Consider the following 27,550-nt stretch of genomic DNA (forward strand, 5'->3'; position numbering starts at 1 on the left):
ATCTCCCTGCTATATGAGATGAACGTACGGCGAAGCGCCGGTTTAGCACAAGTCAGCCACCAATCAAGCTTCGTCGCATACCTTCCAACCCTTCGCTCGCACATCGTCCATGCCTCAAGGATCCGGTGACGGCATTCAGGATCATGTAGATGTTGAATGTTTAATTTCCACGGGGCCTTACTGTTCCACACCTCTCTACGGGGAAGAAGCACCGTACAGATGTAAGCGCTGTGATCTGAAAATGCCAATGGCCAGCGTTCCGCGTCCTGGACATCATTTGCATGAGCCCGCGAGATATAAATGCGATCTAACCTGCTCGCCGAATGACTGGTCACATAGGTGTATCCTGGTGCATCTCCATGTCGTAATTCCCACGTGTCACTAAGTACAAGGTCGTTGATAACGATTCGCAACTCCTGGCTGATGTTTGCTTGCGGCCATTGGTCTTTCTGACTGAGAACACAGTTGAAATCTCCACCAATTATTACACATTCATAACGTCCATGGAAAAGTGGGGCAATGTCTTCTGCATAAAATCGTGCCCTTTCCCGCCGCCGATTGTTTCCCGACGGTGCATAAAGATTGATGATGCGTGTCCCAAACGTCGTGAAAGCCATTCCCCTGGCCGACGGAAGGTAACACACGTTTTCCACTGGGAAGCCATCTCGCACGTAAACTGCCACCCCACTCCCATTGTGATCTCCATGTGACGAATAGGATTGGTAGCCTGCGATGTATGGGAGTGCAGCTATGTGGACTTCCTGCAGCAAAGCAATATCCACATCAGATGCCCAAATCGTTTCCTTCAGTAGGTGTATTTTGGCCGGTGAACGCACGTCATTTATATTTAATGTCGCAATACGGTTCGCATGGCGTTGAATCCCACTCTGTCGACGCGCAAAAACATCTCCCTGCATCGGCGCTGGGGGCTGAGTTAGAAGACGTTCTCTCGCCCCTCTCCCTTCACCTTCAGCAATTATTAGGCTGTCTCTGGGAGTGCCGGCTGCCTCTGTATGACGTCCGGCGCCTCCTCAATATCGTCATACCACATCTTTGCAGGCAGTGATATATTCGTGTCCATTGCCACATCATCTGCGTCTGGAGCGCCAACTGGTTGTGCTTCCTCTTCAGCATCACCACGTCCCGGTACCGGCAATGTGACAGACCGCTGCGGGTCTGATTGAACAGTTTCCATTGCCTCATCCTGTTTCGTAGAGGCTGTTGTGTCGTCTTGGTCCACAGGCACATCGTCGTCGGGGCAAGGGGAGTCATCCCTAGGAGATGTCGTGCGACGACGCCGTTTCCTCCTTTTCGGGGAACGTTGTTTGCGTGATCTTCCTTCCGTGTCCTCAGATTGTAAGGAATCACGGCTGCCCGACAGAAAAGCATCCGTAGGAACAGGAAGTGTTTCGAGTCCCATCGTTGTACTCGGCTGGAGTTCGGTCGAAACTGATGCTGTCGTCTCAGAGTGCGTTCCAGACGGAACAGCATCCGTAGTGGCTGGAACTGCTTCGTTTACTATCAGTGTGCTTGGTGGGAGTTCGGTCTCATCTGATGTTGTCGCCGTAGAGTGTAAGCTCGATGGAGCAGCATCCTCTGTCATCCCGACGTCTGCTACAAGGTTTCGGAGAGTGCCATCTTGATCTTCCACCGGGGCTGTGTCCTTTCGGTCATCAGCAGACGCAGTGAGGGCCTTGGCATAGGTGATCGGTAGTACTGTCATCGCTGGCGACGGCTCCCTCACACCTGAAGGCAGTTGCGTAATCCGCCGTTGCATACAGTTCGACGTGAGGTGTCCCTCCTGGCCACAGCCAGAACATGTACGTGGTTGACCATCGTAAATCACCACCGCCCGACAACCACCAATTGTCAGATAGGACGGTACATGTTTCTGAAGATCAATAGTGATCTGTCGCACTCCGTTAAGAACAGGGTACGTGGCGAATTGCGTCCAGCGTTCTGCTGTGTGACCATGTACCGTGCCGTATGGCTTAAAAGCCTCGATAACTTCGTCAGCCGGGATCTCAAATGGCAGCTCAAACACACGTATTGTCCGTACACCCAGACCAGCATGTTCTACAGTTACCGTGCCGACATTCCCGTCACTATGGCAAAATCGGAGACCTGCTTTTGTCGCCTGTAGAATTCTCTCACACGCCGCGTCATTTACCATCTTAACATACACCGTGGGACTAACGATGGACAGGTGAATTCCAACAATATCGTTTGGCGGTATCTTGACGTCCTCTCGAATGAATCGTTCCACTGCTAAAGCCTTTGGTCGTTCGTAATCTTTGCAGAAATTGAACCGTAATGTAGTTTTCCTGTACTTGTTCGCCATGATCGTTGTTACTAGCTCGCGCGCAGACTAAGTCCACAAGTAAACAAACACTCGCACGCGCCGCACAGGCGGAAGTATCGGACCTCCGCTTCGCACGGCCGCTAGCGCCGAACTGTACACTTCGGCGACTTGCGCGTCGATGGGGATGAAATGATGATGATTAGAACAACACAACACCCAGACCCTGAGCGGAGAAAATCTCCGACCCAGCCGGGAATCGAACCCGGGCCCTTTGGATTGACAGTCTGTCGCGCTGACCACTCAGCTACCGGGGCGGAGAATAGGTTTTAATAATTTGCTGAACATGAAATTGTTGCATTGATTAGTCTACTGGGGCAAGCATCGGATGTCAGTCTAGAGAACGACACTCTGTTTATCCACACCTCAGAAGATTTCTTTTAATCATTTTTTAGCTATTGCACTTCTGGCCCTTTTACGTTGATCAGTTTACTCATAGATAACTACTTTTCCAGGACATAGGTACAGTCTCATCCACTCTGTTCGTCTGACCTATTTACACCCACGGAATTCTTCGATGGTTATTGTTGTTCTCGTGTTAGTGTTCTGTCGTCCCACGTGGTCCTTCCTCATTTCTTCGATCTTCAGCTGTACTTCTGTCCTCTGCGTTCCATCTCTGTATTAATGACAAGTACAATTCTAACACGTTGTGATGACCGTCCGGCTTATCTTTTCCAACACATCATACAGTGTTCTATCCCTGACTATGGTATATGTGCTTTTGTCCCTAAACATACACCTTTCTCCCTTTGTTATGTATATTTCCATCACACATTCAAAGATGCTTTGCTGTGGCGATCCAAGCTGTCCGCCATCATATGCACCATTGCTTCGTTATTTACTTCTTTTGAGGTGCGTTGGATGTAGCTCGTAACCCGATATACAGGGTGGTCCATTGATCGTGACCGGGGCAAATATCTCACGAAATAAGCGTCAAACGAAAAAACTACAAAGAACGAAACTCGTCTAGCTTGAAGGGGGAAACCAGATGGCGCTCTGGTTGGTCCGCTAGATGGCGCTGCCATAGGTCAAACGAATATCAACTGCGTTTTTAAAAATAGGAACCCCCATTTTTATTACATATTCGTGCAGTACGTAAGGAAATATGAATGTTTTAGTTGGACCACTTTTTTCGCTTTGTGACAGATAGAGCTGTAATAGTAACAAACATATGGCTCACAATTTTAGACGAACAACTGGTAACAGGTAGGTTACCTACAGAACGTAGGTACGTTTGAACATTTTATTTTGGTTGTTCCAATGTGATACATGTACCTTTGTGAAATCATTTCTGAGAACGCATGCTTTTACAGCGTGATTATCTGTAAATACCACATTAATGCAATAAATGCTCAAAATGATGTCCGTCAACCTCAATGCATTTTGCAATACGTGTAACGACATTCCTCTCAACAGCGAGTAGTTCGCCATCCGTAATGTATGCACATGCATTGACAATGCGCTGACGCATGTTGTCAGGCGTTGTCGGTGGATCATAATAGCAAATAGCCTTCAACTTTCCCCACCGAAAGAAATCCCGGGACGTCAGATCCGGTGAACGTGCGGGCCATGGTATGGTGCTTCGACGACCAATCCACGTGTCATGAAATATGCTATTCAATACCGCTTCAACTGCACGCGAGCTATGTGCCGGACATCCATCGTGTTGAAAGTACATCGGCATTCTGTCATGCAGCGAAACATCATGGTAGAACATTACGTAGGAAATAAGCATACATTGGAGCATTTAGATTGCCATCGATAAAATGGGGGCCGATTATCCTTCCTACCATAATGCAGCAACATACATACATTAACCCGCCAAGGTCGCTGATATTCCACTTGTCGCAGCCATCGTGGATTTTCCGTTGCCCAACAGTGCATATTATGACGGTTTACGTTACCGCTGTTGATGAATGATGCTTCGTCGCTACATAGAACGCGTGCAAACAATCTGTCATCGTTCCGTAATTCCTCTTGTGCTCAGTGGCAGAACTGTACATGACGTTCAGAGTCCTCGCCGTGCAATTCCTGGTGCATAGAAATATGGTACGGGTGCAATCGATGTTGATGTAGCATTATCAACACCAACGTTTTTGAGATTCCCGATTCCCGCGCAATTTGTCTGCTACTGATGTGCGGATTAGCCGCGACAGCAGCTAAAACACCTACTTGGGCATCATCATTTGTTGCAGGTCGTGGTTGACGATTCACATGTGGCTGAACACCTCCTGTTTCCTTAAATAACGTAATTATCTGGCGAACGGTCCGGACATTTGGATGATGTCCAGGATACCGAGCAGCATACATAGCACATGCCCGTTTGCATTTTTGATCACAATAGCCATATATCAACACGATATCGACCTTTTCCGCAATTGGTAAACGGTCCATTTTAACACGAGTAAAGTATCACGAAGCAAATACCGTCCGCACTGGCGGAATGTTACGTGATACCACGTACTTATACATTTGTGACTACTACAGCGCCATCTATCACAAAGCGAAATAGTTGTCCAACTAAAACATTCATATTTCTTTACGTACTACACGAATACGTAATAAAAATGGGGTTTCCTATTTTAAAAAACGCAGTTGACATCTGTTTGACGTATGGCCGCGCCATCTAGCGGGCCAACCATAGCGCCATCTGGTTTCCCCCTTCAAGCCAGACTTGTTTCGTTCTTTGTAATTTATTCGTTTGATGCTTATTTCGTGAGATATTTGGTCCGGTCACTATCAGTGAACCACCCTGTATAAGGTGACTAGCCTCCGTGATGTATAGGTACCGACCACTAGTAATCATTTCTCCTTGTCAGAAAAATACTTCTTAAGCACAAGTTGTAGTATCGCTGCTATCCCTCGCTTCCCACCGCTCCCTCATTATCTTGTTCCTTGTTTCTGACCTTCCATCAGTATAATCACTCTCAATGTTACGGTCCTTCTTCTGTAACGTCTCCGAAACGAGCCTTACTATAAAGTCAATGGCCCATATCTCTAAAATCACCTTAAGTCGTACTAAGACACGCTCTCTGTGCCCATTGTAACATTTTCGCCACTGTTGCCATCTTCAGTCTGTGAGCGCAAACACTGCCTCCACATGCCACGATGCTAGCGAGAATTTATTTGTGATATATTCTGATTAGCTAATATGGCATTTAAAATCTATTGTGGGCAATATTCACGATTTTTTTTTTCAGTAGGGCTGAGGCTTTGGTGCTAACATGTTTAACATGAGCTAGAAAGTTTTGCTTTTTGTCCAATATAATTCTTTAAGACCTATAAGTGTGTTGTCCGAATGCCCTTCCGTCCGATCCTAATCATAGGGTTTCTCGTCAAAGATATTCGCCATTTTAGTAGTGGGAAACCGTTTTACAAGCTCACAGGTAAAACTTAGCTTAGTTTCTATGCACAATTTCTATACTATTTCCGTCGTAATCTTCTCACTATCTTCCATCTGTGTTCTAGAACGTCCAGTCCGAAACCTATCCTGGATAAGGTACATAGCCTGTTACTTCTGACGCCGCTGTCATTTTTATAGCAGGAGCTTTAGATCCCAAAAAACGGTCCCAAAATAGAGCCCTTTGGACATCCTTTCCTTATTGCTTTCTGCATTACTTTAACTAAGTAAGTGTGTCCTGCCTATTCCTGCAATAATCTCTTCAAACTTTTGTGCAAAGTTGTAGGACACTACTAGTCATGCAGTTGTGAGAACAAGGAAAGTCCCCCAAGAGTTATTTGACGCTCCTGAGATATTCACCATTCCATTACAAGGCTCAGTACATGACTAATGTCATGTGCTGTGGATTTCGCTTTTCGAAACCCACACTGGTTTTGGTTGTTCTCTAAGTTCTCTTAGCTCTGCTAGTCTCTTGGAGAGTAACATTTTTTGCACTTTTGCAAAGTTCTTTAATAGGCATAGGGGTCGGTAGGAATTCTCATCATCTGCTTTCTCAAGGATGACCACTTGTGTTAATTTCCATGATTTTGGGATTCTCCCTCGTTAAACAGACTTGTCAAGTAATGCGCACTGTTGTTCTCCCGTGCTTGCAGTATTTCGGTCACTCTGCAGTCTGGCGCAGGAGTTTTTCTTTTCTGTAGTGGCGTATAGTCGATCTCAGTTATTTATCTGCGAAGGTTTTTATGGAGGCACGTGTATAATAATGTGAATCCATTTATCCTCGCAATTTGCTCTGTTTTTCATCTTCATCATCGTCTGTATAATGTGGTAATAACAGTTGCTTATGCAGGCTAGTCAACTTTTCCAAGCCTTTTGTGGCTGAGCGTCTTCTCTTTTCAAGGATGAAAAAGTCTCCTGGATATTAATTTAAAAGTTTTACGCTAGGGGTTTAGGCTAAGTTCACTTGAAACATAATTCATCCATTTTTCCTTCGGTGTCCGCCCCAGTACCCAATACCTAAGTGGTCACCGCGGGGTCTGTCACGCCAAGGGGCCCGGGTTCGATTCCCGGCTGGGTCGGAGATTTTCTCCGCTCAGGGACTGCGTGTTGTGTTGTCCTCATTATCATTTCATCATCATCAGTGGAAGGCAACGCGAAACCACCACTGGAATCACTTCCCTAGACGCTCATGCGGTGGACCTCTCTGACGAGGTTTCCCCCATGACAAGACCTGCCGTAAGGCAGAACACAAAGTTTCCTTCGGTACTTTAATGACTTTTTCCCTGTATTCTTGCCGTTCAGCTCTATAAATTCTCTTTCTCTCTCGCCTTAGAGTCGATGACAGATTCGAATCAAAATGGTTCAAATGGCTCTGAGCACTATGGGACTTATCATCTGTGGTCATCAGTCCCCTAGAACTTAGAACTACTTAAACCTAACTAACCTAAGGACATCACACACATCCATGCCCGAGGCAGGATTCGAACCTGCGACCGTAGCAGTCGCGCGGTTCCGGAGTGAGCGCCTAGAACCGCATAGCCACCGATTCGAATCATTAACCGTCTACAGAAAAAAGTCAGTACGTTGTACAACGTTGGATTTCCAGAAGATTTGGTTGTAAAGTACATCTTGGAGCAAGTAAGCCTAACGGGAATCAAAATACTCAATGAAGAGCATTTCAGGCAGGAGGGGATAGTCGAATATCATAGGCCAGGCAAGAAATAGAGAGCAAAACGCTACTTCGAACACATCAACTAACTTAGAGAATACAATTTTTTTTTTTCACTATGCGACTTAACTTCTGAGGTCATCAGTCGCCTAGAACTTAGAACTAATTAAACCCAACTAACCCAAGGACATCACACACATCCATGCCCGAGGCAGGATTCGAACCTGCGACCGTAGCAGTCCCGCGGTTCCGGACTGAGCGCCTAGAACCGCTAGACCGCCGCGGCCGGCAGAGAATACAATTTGTTACACAACAGCGAAGGCATATGACGAAACTATGGATTATATGAAAATGCAATGTCCATCTTTGTTGCGTAGTTAAGTGACGTAAACAGCGTGGTTTTGAATACCCTCTCTACGCGACAGACAGATTGACTTACTTTCCCTGCGCCAGTGGCGTCACGGCGCCTGCCGCGTATGCTACCGAGCGATACTCGCACTTGCCAGTAGGCCACGTACAAGAACAACTGCTTCACATTACTTTCAGGATCCCTCCTGATTCCAAGGACAAGAATGGAGCCGCCACAACGACAACTGTTGTCTGATTCAAATTCGTTATTTAAATGTACTTTTGTTTCGTTTGTTGCCAGTCACCATTTATTTTATTTCCAATACGCTTTTTCAGAGGTTTAAACCTCTCTCATCTGGTGAATTTATGTAATGCACGTATCAGCAACAATCAGAGTAAAGCCTAACCTGAAATATTCGCATTTGAAGTATTTTTTTTTACTGCTTTCATTTACAAGAATATAAGTTTTCAGTGCATATGTTTTGCGGGTTCGCCGCTCGAACAGCCCCAGAGTGATCGCCGAAGTAAATGCCCTCATTTGACAAAAGGATGCATTAACGGGCTCATGTCTTTACCCAATGAGAAACTGTTGAGAGGTTAAACTTACAGAATGAATTTCCACTTTGTAGCTGTGCGTGTGCTGATTTGTACGGAAGTTCTCTACCGACTGAGCTACCAAAGTACAACTCGTGGCCCGTCCTCATAGGCAAAAGGCCGAGTTTCGAGTCTCGGTCTGACACACAATTCCAATCTGCAATGGATTTTCAGAGTAAATTTCGTTCATCCAGAACGACAAGCCGCTACTTCTCTCCCCATTGCCAGTCAAATCCTAGTGGCTAAAACAGGTTTGCAATCCGTTACCTCCAAATCGAGCGCCACTGCACGAGGACGATTCAGAACAGCTCCTTTTGGAGCCTGCTATTGTTAGAATTTTTATTGGTGTATATATGCAGATTCAAGTGACAAATGGAAACTTCTACTAAGGCCTGGATTCGAACCCGGGGCTCCTGCTCACTAGGCAGATGCGGTAACCATTACGCCACCCTGGCGCAGTGGATTTGCACAGTTGAACAGGCTATCCAGGCACGGTTCCCCCTCAATACAAATTCCCAATCACGCCTCAATCCACTTGGTATTCCCCCTAAAGTCGAAAACCATAGCAGAGGTTCTTCAGTTGTATTGGAATAGCAGCTTAGATCCTACGAAACGGGGGACCCGTTCGAAGCCCAGGCATAGATGCTTTTATCAAATGAAACTACATGGTTCCAGACGCCTTTTTAAATCTCAGCCTTCTGTGACGTATACACGGTGATCCATTGATAGTGACCGGGCCAAATATCTCACGAAATAAACTTCAAACGAAAAAACTACAAAGAACGAAACTCGTCTAGCTTAAAGGGGGAAACCAGATGGCGCTATGGTTGGCCCACTAGATGGCGCTGCCATAGGTCAAACGGATATCAACTGTGTTTTTTTTTTTTTTTACATAGGAACCACCATTTTTATTACATATTCGTGTAGTACGTAAGGAAATATGAATGTTTTAGTTGGACCACTTTTTTCGCTTTGTGATATATGGCGCTGAAATAGTCACAAACGTATAAGTACGTGGTATCACATAACATTCCGCCAGTCCTGACGGTATTTGCTTCGTGATATATTACCCGTGTTAAAATGGACCGTTTACCAATTGCGGAAAAGGTCGATATCGTGTTGATGTATGGCTATTGTGATCAAAATGCCCAACGGACGTGTGCTATGTATGCTGCTCGGTATCCTGGACGACATCATCCAAGTGACCGGACCGTTCGCCGGATAGTTACGTTATTTAAGGAAGCAGGAAGTGTTCAACCACAAGTGGAACGTCAACCACGACCTGCAACAAATGATGATGCCCAGTTAGGTGTTTTAGCTGCTGTCGCGGCTAATCCGCACATCAGTAGCAGACAAATTGCGCGAGAATCGGGAATCTTAAAAACGTCGGCGTTGAGAATGCTACATCAACATCGATTGCACCCGAACCATATTTATATGCACCAGGAGTTGCATGGCGACGAATCTGAACGTCGTGTACAGTTCTGCCAATTGGCACAAGAGAAATTACGGGACGATGGCAGATTTTTTGCACGCGTTCTATGTTGCGAAGAAGCATCATTCACCAACAGCGGTAACGTAAACCGTCATAATATCTACTACTGAGCAACGCAAAATACCCGATGGCTGCGACAAGTGGAACACCAGCGACCTTGGCGGGTTAACGTATGGTGCGGCATTATGGGAGGAAGGAAAATTGGCCCCCATTTTATCGATGGCAATCTAAATGGTGCAATGTACGCTGATTTCCTACTTAATGTTCTACCGATGTTACTACGAGATGTTTCACTGCATGACAGAATAGCGATGTACTTCCAACATGAATGATGTCCGGCACATAGCTCGCGTGCGGTTGAAGCTGTACTGACTGAATAGTATATTTCATGACATGTGGATTGGACGTCGAAGCACCATACCATGACCCGCACGTTCACCGGATATGACGTCCCCGGATTTCTTTCTGTGGGGAAAGTTGAAGGATATTTGTTATCGTGATCCACCGACAACGCCTGTGAACATGCGTCAGCGCACTGTCAATGAATGTGCGAACATTACGGAAGGCGAACTACTCGCTGATGAGAGGAATGTCGTTACAGGTATTCCCAAATGCATTGAGGTTGACGGACATCATTTTGAGCATTTTTGCAGGTAATCACGCTGTAACAGCATGTGTCCTTAGAAATTATAAGTTCACAAAGGTACATGTATCACATTGGAACAACCGAAATAAAATGTTCAAACGTACCTACGTTATGTATTTTAATTTACAAAACCTACCTGTTACCAAGTGTTCGTCTAAAACTGTGAGCCATATGTTTGTGACTATTACAGAGCCATTTATCACAAAGCGAAAAAAGTGGTCCAACTAAAACATTGATATTTCTCTACGTAGTACACGAATATGTAATAAAAATGGGGGTTCCTATTTAAAAAAACGCAGTTGATATCCGTTTGACCTATGGCAGCGCCATCTAGCGGGCCAACTATAGTGCAATCTGGTTTCTCCCTTTAAGCTAGACAAGTTTCTTTCTTTGTAGTTTTTTCGTTTGACGCTTTTTTCGTGATATATTTGGCCCGGCCACGATCAATGTACCACCCTGTATATGCAGACTCAGACTTGAGACTTTAAAAGGTCTGTGTAACTATACAGTTATATTTGATTAAAGTACCTATGTCTGGGTTTCAGACAGGATTTCCCATTTCGTTCGATGCTGAGGTGCTATTCTAATATAGGTGCAAAGCCTCTAAAATGTTGTTTGAGTTTAGGGGAAACACCAAGTGAGCCCAAGCGTAAATGGAAATTTCGATTGATGAGGGAGGCGTGCTAGGTGAGTCGGTGGAGCTAGCGCCAGGGTGGCGTAGTGGTTGGCGCATCTGCGTAGTGAGCAGGAGACCCCGGTTCAAATCCTGGACTTTGTGCAAATTTTCATTCGACGCTTCAATCTGCATACATACATCATAGATGTTTGAGACATTAGAATGTCTCTGGAAGGATATAGTTTCACCTCATTGGTGCTCCTATGACTGCGTTTGAGGCAGGAATCATGTAGTAGTCTCTGGAACCAAATAGTTTCATTCGAGAATTTTTATTGTTACCAACGAGAGCGCTGACATCTCAGAAATTAAATCATCTCATCTCATTAACTACACACTATTGGAGACGTCCTTGCGACGTCTTGTGCGCGCACTGTAGCGTTGTGGGACTGAGGTCCCGGTGCATGGTGTTGCAGAGAACCTGAGCAAGAAGTTCGGGTCGCAGGTGAACGATCTGTGGGACAGCTTCGGCTCGGACTTCACGTACCCGGGTAACCTGCCGGCCTACGTCGAGGAGTACTTCGAGGAGGCGGAGGCCGCTGCGGGGGCGCGCGTGGGCGGGAGTGAGCAGCCACCTGCCGGCATCCACTGCGTCCCGCTACCCGGTGAGTAGACGCAGCTCAGAAGTGCCACACCAACACACTGCTCCGAGGTGGTGCACAGAATAACCCTATGTAATGTGGAATTAACCACTACAGTCGAAGTCACGAAAGTAAGTACCTCAGGGTCATCTCACAGTCTTACAGCATTCCCGGTTAGTGATTATTTCAAATGTTAGTAAAAATTCCGAAAAAAACATTAAACATTTCAAATTTTAGTCTAGAATATGACATGACACTTTCCACGCTACGACAAAAAAAACTGACAAGAAATTTCGAATCAAAATAACTTTTTACTTCAGCATGTTGATAGAACGGCAACGGCCTTGCCGCAGTGGACACACCTGTTCCCATGAGATCTCCGAAGTTAAGCGCTGTCGGGCGTGGCCGGCACTTGGATGGGTGACCATCTAGCCGCCATGCGCTGTTGCCATTTTTTCGGGGTGCACTCAGCCTCGTGATGCCAATTGAGGAGCTACTCGACTGAATAGTAGCGGCTCCGGTCAGGATGGGCCACATGTGGCCTGAAGACGGAGTGCTTTTGCTGTGTTGATAGAACCACTGACATATTTGAACTGAAAAAATGTATGGATATTCTGAAAGTTTATAGGTGCATGTGGTAAATATTTTCTCTTGTAAACATACAAGTATTCCGACACAAAAAGTAAAACACCGTAAGAGGTGTGAAACTGTTCCATATGTGTAATGAAAAGCGTCGTCGCTGATGAATTTGCGTATGTCTCTCTTTCAGCGAGAAAGTTTCTAGGGAAACTATAAAATTAATTTTGTTAACATCTGAGACATCATTGTGATAATGTGTCACCTATGGACGTACTTTATTTGCGAGTGCGGCAGAGCGCGACTTCTGGTGTGCGGTCGTCAGGATTTTTGTTCCGGTGGTTACCCTTAATACGACCGAGAACGTTCCCTCCCTCCAGAAAATTATTTATTTGCAGCGCTTACTGACCCTAAGTTATTGCACCAACCACCCAGATCACAGATACACACCATACAAAAGTAACTGCAGGTACTTTCAGGACACTACTTCCGTTGAAGCTGAGCAAAATATATCTGTGTGTTGGTTTTGTGAAACTTAAGACTATTGTCCTCAGCACGCAATAAATGCACCATACATAGAACCTCTTTCTTGCTGCTGCAGTGTTTCTGCATTCCATTAAAATTTTTCGTCCATAATTACATTTTCTTAATCAAAAACCAGGTAAGCAGGGAAGACAAAGGAGGTCTCTGAGCCGAAATATTTTTTTCACCGAGATTATCCAGTATTTTTCCAGGCGTCAGGTACTCTCATCTGTCGTGGTATCATAAGCACAATTCTGCGAATTAATTTTTTATCAGAATCGTTAAATTCCGTAGACTTTCTCTTTCATTTATGTCCCTTTCTTTGAGAACCAAAACACTTGCTCATATCTAGAGATTCTGTTGAGTTCATTACTGTTAATATGAAATATAGTCGATTCCGAACTACTACGAGCTTTTTTTGTATTTTATGAACTCGGACAAAATTTATATTATTCGTTGTTGCTTCACTGCTAGCCCGATCAGTAAAAATCTTCAGTACCAACGAGACGACAATTTTAGATTGTTTCGAATGTCTTTTCGCCCTTTACGCACACCGATTGGAGTGCACTACACAAAGTCCTTGCTCATGCCTTTAGCTCACTACCAAACACACGTCATTGCACCGTCCACGGAAGGCTCAAATCACACATGGCGCTGACCTACTGCACTGTTAACAGTGAAGCAACAAAGCTACAAGCAAAGGCGAATCACATTACTTAGATCCTGTGGATTGCACCCAGCGGCTATGACCTTCATGTGTGTAATTTCGTGACGCCCACTCTATGTGACACGACAGGCGGAACTGCCAGTATAAAAAGAGGAGGGGAACGTTGTGCTTTCAGTCTAATAGTCATACAGGACCACATTACCAGAGAGAAACTTCTCCCGGATGAACCACGCTGCTACTTGTGATAATCCGATGGAAGGCTTCCTTCTTTTTGGCAAATGCCTGCCAACCTGGCAGACATTATTTGCCAACGTCTTTAGAGCCAAAGTGAAGAACGGAGGGATGCCGTTACCATATGTGGTGTTTCTCAAAAATGGCTCTAAGCGCTAAGGTCATCAGTCCCCTAGACTTAGAACTTCTTAAACCTAACTAACCTAAGGAAATCACACACATCTATGCCCGAGGCAGGATTCGAACCTGCGACCGTAGCAGCAGCGCGGGTCAGGACTGAAGCGCCGAAAACCGCTCGGTCACAGCGTCCAGCTGGTGTTTCTCGCTGTTAGTGAGTGGTCCACTTAATGCGCTTAAGAAAACTTTAAATGCAGAAGCATATTACCATATTTCACAGCTTTGTGTAGCGCGTACAGTAGAATAAGAGTTATCGTTTGTATCGGCATGACCGTGCACCCTGTCATAAAGCAACATATATGAGACAATGGCTTGTGGACAATACTTTCCTAAAATGGGCTGGCCAGCCCACAGTCCTAAACTGAACCCAATGGAACACCTTTGGGATAAGTTGGAATGTCAGTTTCGCTCCAAACGCCAGCATCTAACGTCTCTACTTTCTTGCAAGACGCACAAGATAGAGCTCTCCCAACAGTGATAGAGTAAAAGAAACAAACTTTGGTCGAAAGAACTTAACAGACTCAAAAAGGATTCGATAACCAAAAGCAGATCCAACGAGAGTCCAGAACTCTCAGAGAGAAACAAATACGATTTTAACAGTTCAGAGGGGTGAAGTGATAGTACAAGGGACTGCTACTGCAAAGAGATGACATTTGGACGAGTATCCTCAAACACAGTTCAGAAAAAACTTATGGGGAGCTTGGGTGGTAAACCAATTTCCTTAACATTTGATAGGAGTTGAAAATGCTCCATGCAGACCAACAAGACACGGCCCCTGTCCAATGCACCATCATCGAATGCACCTCGGTCAGCAAACAGAGTGTTCCTCTGGGAACCAGTAACCTCAGAGTATGTACTCCTATACTGCACACTACACATGCGGACCCGACAAACGAATTTCACACATGACAAACATCTATGAATCCATAACAGACACAGACAAAAAGCAAGACCAGGACACAGCCGCTACATTACATATACTGTACACCGAATACACAAAAACAAGACTGTACAGACAAACCAGACAGGCAGTTAACCGAGATGAACCTGAGCAAGGGAAAGTATGCAACACAGAACAGAACAATACCACTGACTCTGACAACGACAGTTAACAATTAATGAGCGATGCAGTGGAAGCCAATTAGGGCACACAGCACCACATTAACAATTAGCATATTTACGGCTGCTGTCTCGTAATCTGGCATACGGCCGAAAAAGCGATGTGCTGACCACATGCCCGACCATATTCGCATCCAGTGACGCCTGTGGGCTGAGGAAGACACGGCGGCCGGTCGGTACAGTTGGGCCTTCGTGGCCTGTTCGGGCGGAGTTTACTTTAGTCAGATTTACGGCTAACAGCTCTCATGTCAAGAGACATCAAGAAGTAACGTTTGTAGACTACCACTAGACTACCACTAGCCTAAGTAGGTACGCTAGACCTTTGTATATATAGCGTAGAAGTAGTACCATTACATCAGCATATTCTACACGGAAGAGCCAAAGAAACTGGTACACCTGCCTATTGTCTTGTATGGCCCCCGTGAGCATGCAGAAGTGCCGCATCACGACATGGCATGGACTCGACTAATGTTTGAAGTCGTGCTGGAGGGAATTGACCCCATGAACCCTGCAGGGCTGTCCATGAATCCGTAAGAATAGAGGGTGTGGAGATCTATTCTGAACAGCACGTTGTAAGGCATTCCAAATATTCTCAAAAATGTTCATGTCTGGGGAGTCTGGTGGCAGCGGAAGATTTTAAACTCAGGAGAGTGTTCCTGAAGCCATCTGTAACGATCCTGGGTGTGTGGGGTGTCGCATTGTCCTGCTGGAATTGTCAAAATCCGTCGGAATGCACAATGGACATGAATGGATGCAGGTGATCAGACAGGATGGTTACGTACGTGTCACCTGTCAGAGTCGTATCACACCAGCCGCACACTTCCTGCACTACAAACTACAAAAAGCTTTAGCAAAACTGTGGGCACAAAATACACAGAGAAAACGTATGGAGAGAAAGTATAATGTGTTATAAAAAAGGAAGAATAGAAGCAAATACAAGCCGGCCGGAGTGGCCGTGCGGTTCTAGGCGCTACAGTCTGGAACCGCGTGACCGCTACGGTCGCAGGTTCGAATCCTGCCTTGGGCATGGATGTGGTGTGATGTCCTTAGGTTAGTTAGGTTTTAGTAGTTCTAAGTTCTAGGGGACTGATGATCACAGCTCAGAGCCATTTGAACCATTTGAAGCAAGTATTCTCTTACGATTCTTAACACAGGGTGAATTACCTGTCAGACGTTAAAGAAGTTTCGATTACAGTGCAGTACCCGCGAAAGCAACTACGTAATTGGAATTCTGCAACCGTAATATGGGCATATTGTGACTTTAGTTGTAATCGATAACTAACACAGCGAGTAGGGCTGGTTACGAAAGATATTGAATCCATAAACGTTAACTAGTTCCTCAGTATAGCCCCACATGCTTGCCATGAAGCATCTACAATACTCCTTCATGTCGCCAGAAAATTAACATTTACGTCTCTGTGTTTTGGCGCACTTCGTCTGCTGAAGTAGTACTGCCAGACCGAGGAAAGTTTATTATACTGTATGTTGCCACCTTTCATTGTTTGTTGTTATGTACGGCGGTTCTGGTCTTGTTCATGGGTATTGAGATTTTTTCGGCCGTCGCATAGTGGGCCAACTCTCTTCAAAACCTGGACAGAGTACATCTTGTGTATATTGCAATGGCGCTCACTTGTCCAATGCTGCGGTGTTATTCCAGTCTGAAGTCGATATTATATGTGCAGTGACAGTTGGCGGTAAACAGTGAATCGGGCAACGACACATTTTTCAGATATTGTTTACGTGGCCTGTTTAATGTATGACAACGATCCTGCCTAGTTGCCAGGATAAAATAAGACGAGTTGCATTCCAGACGGTTTGTTTATACATTTTTTAAATGGTGTAATGATGGTATGTCGAATTAAAAGTAAAGTACTACCCCATTATCCGAAATCGCTGCCTACAAAATTTCCTCTTTGTGGCTCCACCTTTGTAAATCGCCTTCCTACTTCCCTAATGTACGGTTAATGTAGTCGTGTGCGCATATTTGCAAGTTTTTAGTGGACGGTCATTTTTCTACCGTGCGGCAGTGCCACGCGGAAAAAACCGGTCGTTCATTATTGCAATTATCTCATAAAGTGTGATCGGCACAAAATATTGTCATTAGGGGTTTCAGTAGAATTCTTGGGGAGCTAACGGAATTTTTAGCAAACTGGCAAATATTTTTGTTTTCAACGTTAACATTTCCCCGAGTAATATTGCTTTGTTCATGAAATGCTGAAGAACTGTTCAAACATTGTACAGAGAGCCATAGAACTGAAACATATCTATCAAGAACTCTTAAAAATGTATTTATATTTCTCGAAAGTCGGGTGCCAACTTCACTGGGCTTACAATATTCTGCGATAATCCCCAATGCTGATAATGGTCCACCTACTTTGGATGCACGGATATGCCATAACCGAAGCTGCTCCGTTGCCGATTGGTCGGCTATATGAAGTTGCGCAGGAAGCTCCGAATAAGGATACCTGGCGTTACTTGGAAGATTTTACATGCAAATATTTTAGTGAGAAAAAGACGCACGTAGCATTTCATCGACTCCTGGCATCTTCGGATTCATTTATCTCGAGAGTCCAGAAAATTACAATCGAAGAACATATACAGATGTCACCTGAGGTAATAGATTTGCTTTTCAAACTATCTCCCAGTGGACTACCCGACAGCGAACCTTCTGAAAGTAACAGTGACACAAGCGACGAAAGTGACTTTAATTTCGACTGATAAATGTAAAATATCGAATAAAACATTTCAATACGGCAATTTCGACTTATAATTCGTTATTAGCGACGTCGCGATATTTTATGCCCGTAGTTTTACCCGAATCCACTAAATTTATAATTTTTGATCCGCCATTTTGAATTTTGTAATTCCAACATCGCATTCCTACGACAGCATCCACAGAAGTAGCCTCCATTACGAGAATTTAGTATACCCAGTAAAATTATTAGGATGATACAACTGTACATGGATGGCCCCCAGGCAGCAGTGCAGTTCAGAGGATCAATATCTCCCACATTTCCAATTAATGCAGGCTTACGACAGAGAGACGCTCTTTCATGAGTCCTCTTCAACCTTGCATTAGAGAAAGTGGTTCGGGAGAGTAATTTATATCTATACAATGGTCTCCGATTCCAACGTAGTGAAGTAAAACTCCTGGCTTATGCAGATGATATAGTGTTGCTGAGTGAAACTGAAGAAGAACTGAAAGACATGTATAGATCTCTCAGGCACAGTGCCAGTAAAATCGGGCTTCTGATTAACCAAGAGAAAATATGGAAACAGGTCGAGTCATAAACCCAAATCCTTACTTTGAAATTGACCAACATTCCAAATTCAGAAAAGTTCTCCAGTTTAAATACCTTGGATCACGTTTCAACAGCAAAAATAACATAACAATGGCTATATATGAAAGAATAGCCTCAGGGTCAAGATGTCTGTATCACTAAGCAACCCACTCAAAAGTAAAGCTCTGTCAATCACCACAAAGATGAAGATATACAACACTATTATCTCCCCCATAGTACTGTACGGTTCAGAAAGCTGGACACTTAGAAAAAATGAAAGAGAAAAACTGAATGTTTTCGAAAGAAAAGCAATGAGAAAAATCTGGGGACCAGTGTTAGAGAATGGGGTATGGAGAATTCGAAATAACAATGAAGTTTATCAGTTAATGAAGCAACCCACTATCATCCAGAAATTAAAAAGTAGGAGCCTGCAATGGGCTGTACATGTGGCTAGAATGGAAAACAACAGAATCACCAAGGAAGCATCTGAAGGAACTCTACAGGCAACAAGACCATTGGGCCGACCTCGTACAAGGTGAAAAAATGACATTAGGTATTTCCGCAGGGTGGAGAGAGGCTGCGAGAGGTACAAGGCGGTGGAAGCAGACCGTTGATGCAGCGCGTGGTCTACAGGGCCTGTGATCGCTGAGAAGAGAGAGAGAGAACATCGCATTCCTAATCAGTGTTAGAAAGAATCCAAAAAGAACTCAGTTTCGTAGGATTTTTATATCCATTTTTTGGGGTTCCGTGCCTGAATCTTTAAAAACAGACTCCTTATAGGATTGTTTTGTTACCTTTCTATCATGTGACTATTAAGAACACTTTTTCTGTAGAACTGAAATTTTTGTCACATATTTAGGTCTATGGTCCCTTTGGGGTGTAAAAATTTTACGTCTCGTAGTCAATAAAATCAAAAGATACAGCCATTTATGTTACATGTTTTGATACTCGAAACTCACTCGTCAAGACATATTGGCAGCTTCCCGTTGACCTAGAATCATGAAATTTGGCAAGAAGCAAGGTTTCACTGTATAAGTAAAGGGAAAAATTCTAAATTGGTAATTTGTAAATACATCCCGCTAAAAAGATATTTCTTTTGTCGTTTGTTATCCGATTTCACACTTGAAACTAAAGCATTCTCGAAAGTCCCTGGGACTTCTATCTTGCCTGTATCAATGTCGATAATAGCGAAACTCGTCAATATCCCTCGATTCCTGGAATGGATGAACTGTTTGTATACATAATTAAGTTTGTACGGAGCCCTCTGTACGTGAGGTGTAGTAGCACCTGGCCAATTTTTTTTATTATGTCTAGGGTCTGAAGCGAAATGGCCCATTGTGCGAAGATACAAAATAAGGAAAATTTGATCGGCTGGGATAGTACCGACAGCTTCTTCTGTGCTGCAGAGGCTTACACTCTGCTTGATACTCTGAAACCTGGACAGACCTGCTCAGACAGCATAACGTGCAGAACTCTAACTTGCGGGACAAAGGAGGTGAGTCACGTCTGTATCGAGCTCTTGCTGATTAACAACAGTGGGCTGGTACACCTGCCAATCTGACTCTGGTTTTAGGCTGTTTCCCGTTCTCATCAAGGCAAATGCTAGGCTGGGCCCTAAATTCCGCATTTGAGAACACTATACAGAAACAGTTAAATTCGATCACACAAGGAACAAAGTTTACACGATTCACGGACATGGAACTCATAACTTCGCTGTCCTAGCTTACCTTCATGACTATCGAACCAGTAAGAGCTTCAGGCTACGAAATTAAAATAAAGTTCGCCAAATTCTGACAAACAAGACCTCGTACTTGACGGGTTAAACGCTGCGGAATAGGAAGAATAAAAAGTTCTAAAAACTGGTTGTAAACAAATCTTATCCACTACATTCACTTTTGCAGTCCGCCTTACATTACTTGCATGTTTGCTCTGGAAAGGAGGTCATCCTTCCGTACGATAACACACGGGGTTAATGCTCGTGTCAGTATAGAAACTTAGCACACTTGGGTGGGAAACTCTCCCGTACTTACCTCGCTCACCTACTTCGTCACCCGCCGAATATTATTCTTTCAATTATGAGAATGAACAATCGCGTCACTAACACCACGAAACTGTGTGTGTGTGTGTGTGTGTGTGTGTGTGTGTGTGTGTGTGTGAATTCCTAAGGGACCATACTGCTGAGGTCATCGGTCCCTAGACTTACACACTACTTAAACCAGCTTAATCTACCTTATGCTAAGAACAACACACCCACCCATGCACGAGGGAGGACTCGAACCTCCCTCGGGAGGGGCCGCGCAATCCGTTACATGGCGCCTCTAACCACGCGGCCACTCCGTGTCATTCACTGGTATATGTGAATACTGTCCGCAAAATGTATCACGAATACAGTTAAGTTGTAAATAAGTAATAAATCAAAATGTCATGCTTGATGTGGAAGTTTTACTGTATGAACAGCAAAAATGTAACACGCAATAAATCTTTTCCTTTTTGTGAGGGTCGTCAGCGGGAAAAAGTCCGTACAAGTTTGAAATTATGTGTTAAATTTGTTACAAGTCTCTAAGCGCTCTCATACTCAAATACTGTATGACTAATATATGGGTGGTTTAGGAGGACATGTAAAACATACATACACGGAAGCGCCAAAGAAACTGGTATAGGCAGGCATATTCAAATACAGACATATGTAAACAGACAGAATACGGTGCTGCGGTCGGCAACGCCTATATAAGACAACAAGTGTCTGGCGCAGTTGTTAGATCAGTTACTGCTGCTACAATGGTATCAAGTATTAAGTGAGTTTGAACGTGGTGTTATTGTCGGCGCACCAGCGATGGGATGCAGCATCTACGAGGTAGCAATGAAGTGGGGATTTTCCCGTGTGACCATTTCAGAGTTACCGTTAATATCAGAAATTCAGTAAAACATCAGATCTCAGACATCGCTGCTACCGGAAAAAGATCCTGCAAGAACGGGACCAACCTCGACTGACGAGAACCGTTCAACGTGACAGAAGTGCAACCCTTCCGCAAATTGCTGCAGGTTGCAAGGCTGGGTCATTAGCAAGTGTCAGTGTGCGAACCATTCAACGAAACATCATCGATATCGGATTTGGAGCCGAAGGCCCCTTGATGACTGAACGATGCAAAGCTTTACGCCTCTTCTTGGCCCGTCAACACCGACATTGGACTGTTGATGATTGGAAACATGTTGCCTCGTCGGACGAGTCTCCTTTCAAACTGTGTCGAGTGGCTAGACGTTTACGGGTATGGAGACTACCTCATGAATCCATGTACCCTGGATGTCAGCAGGGGACTGTTCAAGCTGGTGGAGGTTCTGTAATGGTGTGGGGCGTGCGCAGCTGGAGTGATATGGGAGCCCTGATAGATCTAGCTACGACTCTGATAGGTGACACGTGCATCCAATCGTGTCCATTGTGCATTCCGACGGACTTGGGCAATTGCAGCAGGACAGTGCGACACCCCACACGTTCAGAATTGCTACAGAGTGGCTCCAGGAACACACTTCTGAGTTTAAACACTTCCGCTGCCCATCAAACTCCCCAGACATGAACATTATTGAATATATCTGGGAAGCCTTGCAATGTGCTGTTCAGAAGAGAGCTCCACCCCCTCGTGCTCTTATGGATTCATGGACAGCCCTGCATGATTCACGGTGTCAGTTCCCTGCAGCACTGTCTCTGACATTACTCGAGGCCATGCCCCGTCATGTTGCGGCACTTTTGCGTGCTCGAGGAGATCCTACGTGATATTAGGCAGGTATACTAGTTTCTTTGGCTCTTCGGTGTATATATACACATATACAGGGCTATTACAAATGATTGAAGCGATTTCATAAATTCACTGTAGCTCCATTCATTGACATATAGTCACGACACACTACGTATACGTAGAAAAACTCATAAAGTTTTGTTCGGCTGAAGCCGCACTTCAGGTTTCTGCCGCCAGAGCGCTCGAGAGCGCAGTGAGACAAAATGGCGACAGGAGCCGAGAAAGCGAATGTCGTGCTTGAAATGCACTCACATCAGTCAGTCATAACAGTGCAACGACACTTCAGGACGAAGTTCAACAAAGATCCACCAACTGCTAACTCCATTCGGCGATGGTATGCGCAGTTTAAAGCTTCTGGATGCCTCTGTAAGGGTAAATCAACGGGTCGGCCTGCAGTGAGCGAAGAAACGGTTGAACGCGTGCGGGCAAGTTTCACGCGTAGCCCGCGGAAGTCGACGAATAAAGCAAGCAGGGAGCTAAACGTACCACAGCCGACGGTTTGGAAACTCTTACGGAAAAGGCTAAAGCAGAAGCCTTACCGTTTACAATTGCTACAAGCCCTGACACCCGATGACAAAGTCAAACGCTTTGAATTTTCGGCGCGGTTGCAACAGCTCATGGAAGAGGATGCGTTCAGTGCGAAACTTGTTTTCAGTGATGAAGCAACATTTTTTCTTAATGGTGGAGTGAACAGACACGATGTGCCAGAACTGCGAGCTCGCATCCACGATGCTTTCGAACTCATTGATGGGGACATCCTGCGCCGAATGTGGGAGGAACCTGATTATCAGCTTGATGTCTGCCGAATCACTAAAGGGGCACATATCGAACATTTGTGAATGCCTAGAAAAACGTTTTTGAGTTTTTGTATGTGTGTGCAAAGCATTGTGAAAATATCTCAAATAATAAAGTTATTGTAGAGCTGTGAAATCGCTTCAATCATTTGTAATAACCCTGTATTTTTATAATTTGCATCCATGCAGCCAACAGGCGAATCTTCAAACATCAACTAATATTAAGAGTTTTCCTACTCAGTAACAAACAAAAACCGAGCGAGGTGGCGCAGTGGTTGGCACACTGGACTCGCATTCGGGAGGACGACGGTTCAATCCCGTCTCCAGGCATCCTGATTTAGGTTTTCCGTGATTTCCCTAAATCGTTTCAGGCAAATGCCGGGATGGTACCTTTGAAAGGGCACGGCCGATTTCCTTCCCCATCCTTCCCTAACCCGAGCTTGCGCTCCGTCTCTAATGACCTCGTTGTCGACGGGACGTTAAACACCACTAACCTAACCTAACCTAACAAACAAAAATACTTACAGAGGCAGTAATATTTTAATGCGTGCTTGATTGTAATTGGCATTGGTGAATTCGGCCGATTAAAGGGATCAGAGGGGTAAGTAGCGCGGCCACTGTGGTTTTAGAGGATGTGAGAGGGGGAAAGTTTTATTTTTTGTCTTCCAGTACTGACAAATCACTGGCGCGTATGCCTTGTACCTATCAATTGGTGTGACATAAACTTCAAACGGAAGTAACATGGATTCGTTACTGCGGATTATGGAGACAGTAATCTTCAAATGCGGTACCCATTCGTAGCAAGGAATATGAAATTAAATTAATCAATGAAGTATTCACTCACACAGACGACACAACATCAACTCGTCAGGTAATTACAGTGTCACAACCGTCGGGTCACCGAGGGTAAAAGCGATCTGCAACTTAACAGTTGATACGAAGCATTGCGGATCTTGTCGACTTTTAACGATCAGTATTCGGAGACCAGCGCCCAACTTAATACCCCTTTACTATACCTAATCTGTTGGTGCTTCATACATCTACATGATTGCTATTCACAATTAAGTGCCTGGCAGAGGGTTTATCGAACCACCTTCAAGCTATTTCTGTACCGTTCTGCTCTCGAACGGCGCACTGGGAAAGCGAATATTTTCGTGTGAGCTCTAATTTCTCTTACAATGATGATCATTTCTCCCTATGTAGGTGGCCATCAACAAAATATTTTCACACTCTGAGGAGAAAGTTGATGTACAAAATTTCATGAGAAGTTGCTGCCCAGCGAAAAAATCTTTTGTTTTAATAACTGCCACCCCAATTCGTGCACCATATCAGTGACATTCTCTCCTTTATTTCGCGATAATATAAAACGAGCTGGCCTTTTTTAAACTTTTTCGATGTCTTCCATCAATTCTATCTGATATGGATCAGAAACTACACAGCAATACTCCAAAAGAGGGCGGACAAGCGTATTATAAGGAGTCTCTTCAATAGACCTGTAGAATTTTCTAAGAGTTCAGCCAATAAATCGCTGTCTTTGGTTTGTTTTCCTCACAACATTATCTGTGTGTCGTTTCAATTTAAGTTATTTGTAATTTAATACCTAAGTTTGTATCTGAGTTTGCAGCCTTTAGGTTTGTGTGATTTATCCTGTAACTGAAATTTAGCGGAGTCCTTTTAGCACTCATCTGGATCACTTCACACATTTCATTATCTGGAGTCAATCGCCACTATTTTGCAGTTCGTTTTTATCATCTGGTGACTTTAAAAGCCGGAAAATACAGTATCATCTGCCAACAGTCTAAGAGAGCTTTTCTTGTCTCCTAAATCGTTTAGATGTATTAGGGACAGCAGAGGTCCTATAACACTTCCTTGGGGAACGCCAATTATTACTTCCGTTTTACTCGATGAAATGGTTCAAATGGCTCTGAGCACTATGGGATTTCACTTCTGACGTCATCAGTCCTCTAGAACTTAGAACTAATTAAACCTAACTAACATAAGGACATCACACACATCCATGCCCGAGACAGGATTCGGACCTGCGACCCTAGAGGTCGCGCAGTTCCAGATTGTAGCGCCTAGAACCGCACGGTCACACCGGCCGGCTTACTCGACGACTTTCCGTTAGTTATTAAGAACAGTGACCTTACCGACAGGAAGTCACGAATCCAGTCGTACAATTGACGCGGCATCCCAATGGCACACAATTTAATTAGAATTCGCTTGTGAGGAACAGTGTCAAAAGCCTTCTGGAAATCTAAAAATATGGAATCAATTTGACGTCCCACGTCGACAGCATTTATTACTTCGCGTAAATAAGGAGCTAGTTGTGTTTCACTGTAACGATATTTTCTGAATCTGTGATAGCTGTTTGTAAATAAATCGTTTTCTTCGAGATGATTCGTAATGTTCGATCACAGTAAATGTTCCAAATTCCTCCTGTTAATCGACGTTAGTGGTATAAGTGCGCAATTCAGCGGATTACTCCTGTTTCCTTTCCTTGGTAGTGGTGTGACTTGTGCAACTTTCCAGTCTTTAGGTGCGGATCTAATTTCGAGCGAGCGGATGTACGAGTATATGATTGCTAAGTATGGAGCTATTGTACGTAGTATCAGCATACACAGAAAGAAACCTGACTGGTATACAATCTGGACTGGACACTGCACAAAAGATTACTAATAAAGACACAGTAACTATCGCAAAATATCATTCATTTAAAATGACTGGTTTCGGCAGTTATCCTCTCTACAACCCGGAGCTGCTCAGCACGTCGCCAGCTCCAGCAAATGGTGCAATCAATCTGAAAATGGCCTACTGTATGCGCCGAAACCGGTCATTTTAAATAAATGAGATTTTGCGCTCTTGGCTCTTTTTTCGTAGGTAATCATCACAAGTACTATTGCTGACGCTCCTAAACATGTTGGTTAAAAGCATGATTACAGCGAAGATACTCAAGTTGGCAGTTGTTCTTGATTCGAATTCTGAAATATTTACGTCATCTTCTTTTTCAAAGGAATTTCGGAAAACCGCGTTTAATAACTCTGCTTTAGTGGTACTGTCATCAATAATATCACCATTGTTATCACGCAGTGTAAATATTGACTACGTCTTGCCACTGGTGTACTTTACTTACGACCAGCATCTCTTCGGGTTTAGCCGGCCGCATGACCGAGCGGTTCTAGGCGCTTCAGTCTGGAACCGCGTAACCGCTACGGTCGCAGGTTCGAATCCTGCCTCGGGCATGGATGTGTGTAATGTCGTTAGGTTGAAGTAGTTCTAAGTTCTAGGGTACTGATGACCACAGCAGTTAAGTCCCATAGTGCTCAGAGCCATTTGTACCATCTTCGGGTTTTCTACCGATAGCATCTAGCCACTGGTATGCTTTACATACGACCAGAATCTCTTTGAAGGATGTCGGCAGGTGAAGGCTGAAGTGATCACTGTAGCAAATATCTACTAATACCACTGTTGCTGGACCTTCGTTTGATCACAAGCGAGGTAGATTCTTCCTACGCGTCGGTCAGGGGCCTGAAGAAGGAGTAGTAAAACGCTGAAACTGGTTGCCAAACAAAATTTGGTTGGACACTAAACGGCTGAAAGGTGTTTAATTTGACATTCTCTATCGAACAGCCGAGTCCCACAATCATGTCTAAAATGATGTACATACAGAATCTCTTTGGGTTTTCTGCCAGGCTCGAGATAGGGTTTCGTTGTGGAAACAATTAAAAACATGTCGCATTGAATTTCGCGCTAAATTTCGAGCTTCTTTAAAACTTCGCCCATCTTGGGGATTTTAAATTTGATATGCTGTTTTCGTTGCTTCTGCACGTGTTCTGATCTCTTTTGTGTACCATGGTGGATCAGTACCATCTTTCATTAATTTATTGGCCTATACCTTGAGTGGAATACTCTCTTTCAAATTCTGAAGGTGGCAGAGGTAAAATACAGGGAGCGAAAGGCTATTTACAATTTGTACAGAAACCAGATGGCAGTTATAAGAGTCGAGGGACATGAAAGGGAAGCAGTGGTTGGGAAGGAAGTGAGACAGGGTTGTAGCCTATCCCCGATGGTATTCAATCTGTACATTGAGCAAGCAGTGAAAGAAACAAAAGAAAAATTCGGAGTAGGTATTAAAATCCATGGAGAAGAAATAAAAACTTTGAGGTTCGCCGATGACATTGTAATTCTGTCAGAGACAGCAAAGGACTTGGAAGAACAGTTGAACGGAATGGATAGTGTCTTGAAAGGAGGATATAAGATGAACATCAACAAAAACAAAACGAGGATAATGGAATGTAGTCGAATTAAGTCGGGTGATGCTGAAGGAATTAGATTAGGAAATGAGACATTTAAAGTAGTAAAGGAGTTTTGCTATTTGGGGAGCAAAATAACTGATGATGGTCGAAGTAGAGGGGATATAAAATGTAGACTGGCAATGGCAAGAAAAGCGTCTCTGAAGAAGAGAAATTTGTTAACATCGAGTATAGATTTAAGTGTCAGGAAGTCGTTTCTGAAAGTATTTGTATGGAGTGTAGCCATGTATGGAAGTGAAACATGGACGATAAATAGTTTGGACAAGAGGAGAATAGAAGCTTTCGAAATGTGGTGCTACAGAAGAATGCTGATG

General features: G+C 44.3%; 1 protein-coding gene across 1 annotated transcript in view; it reads left to right on the plus strand.

Annotated features, from left to right (window-relative positions):
- The window catches only part of LOC124622852 (lutropin-choriogonadotropic hormone receptor-like), a 315,610-nt gene that overhangs the window by 214,063 nt on the left and 73,997 nt on the right, over positions 1–27,550 (plus strand). The window contains exon 10 of the mRNA XM_047148644.1: positions 11,601–11,789. Coding sequence (XP_047004600.1) covers positions 11,601–11,789 — 189 coding nt within the window. The remainder of the gene's footprint in view (positions 1–11,600; positions 11,790–27,550) is intronic.

This window comes from Schistocerca americana, chromosome 7 (assembly GCF_021461395.2).
Source record: "Schistocerca americana isolate TAMUIC-IGC-003095 chromosome 7, iqSchAmer2.1, whole genome shotgun sequence".
In the NCBI taxonomy this organism is placed as follows: Eukaryota; Metazoa; Arthropoda; class Insecta; order Orthoptera; family Acrididae; genus Schistocerca; species Schistocerca americana.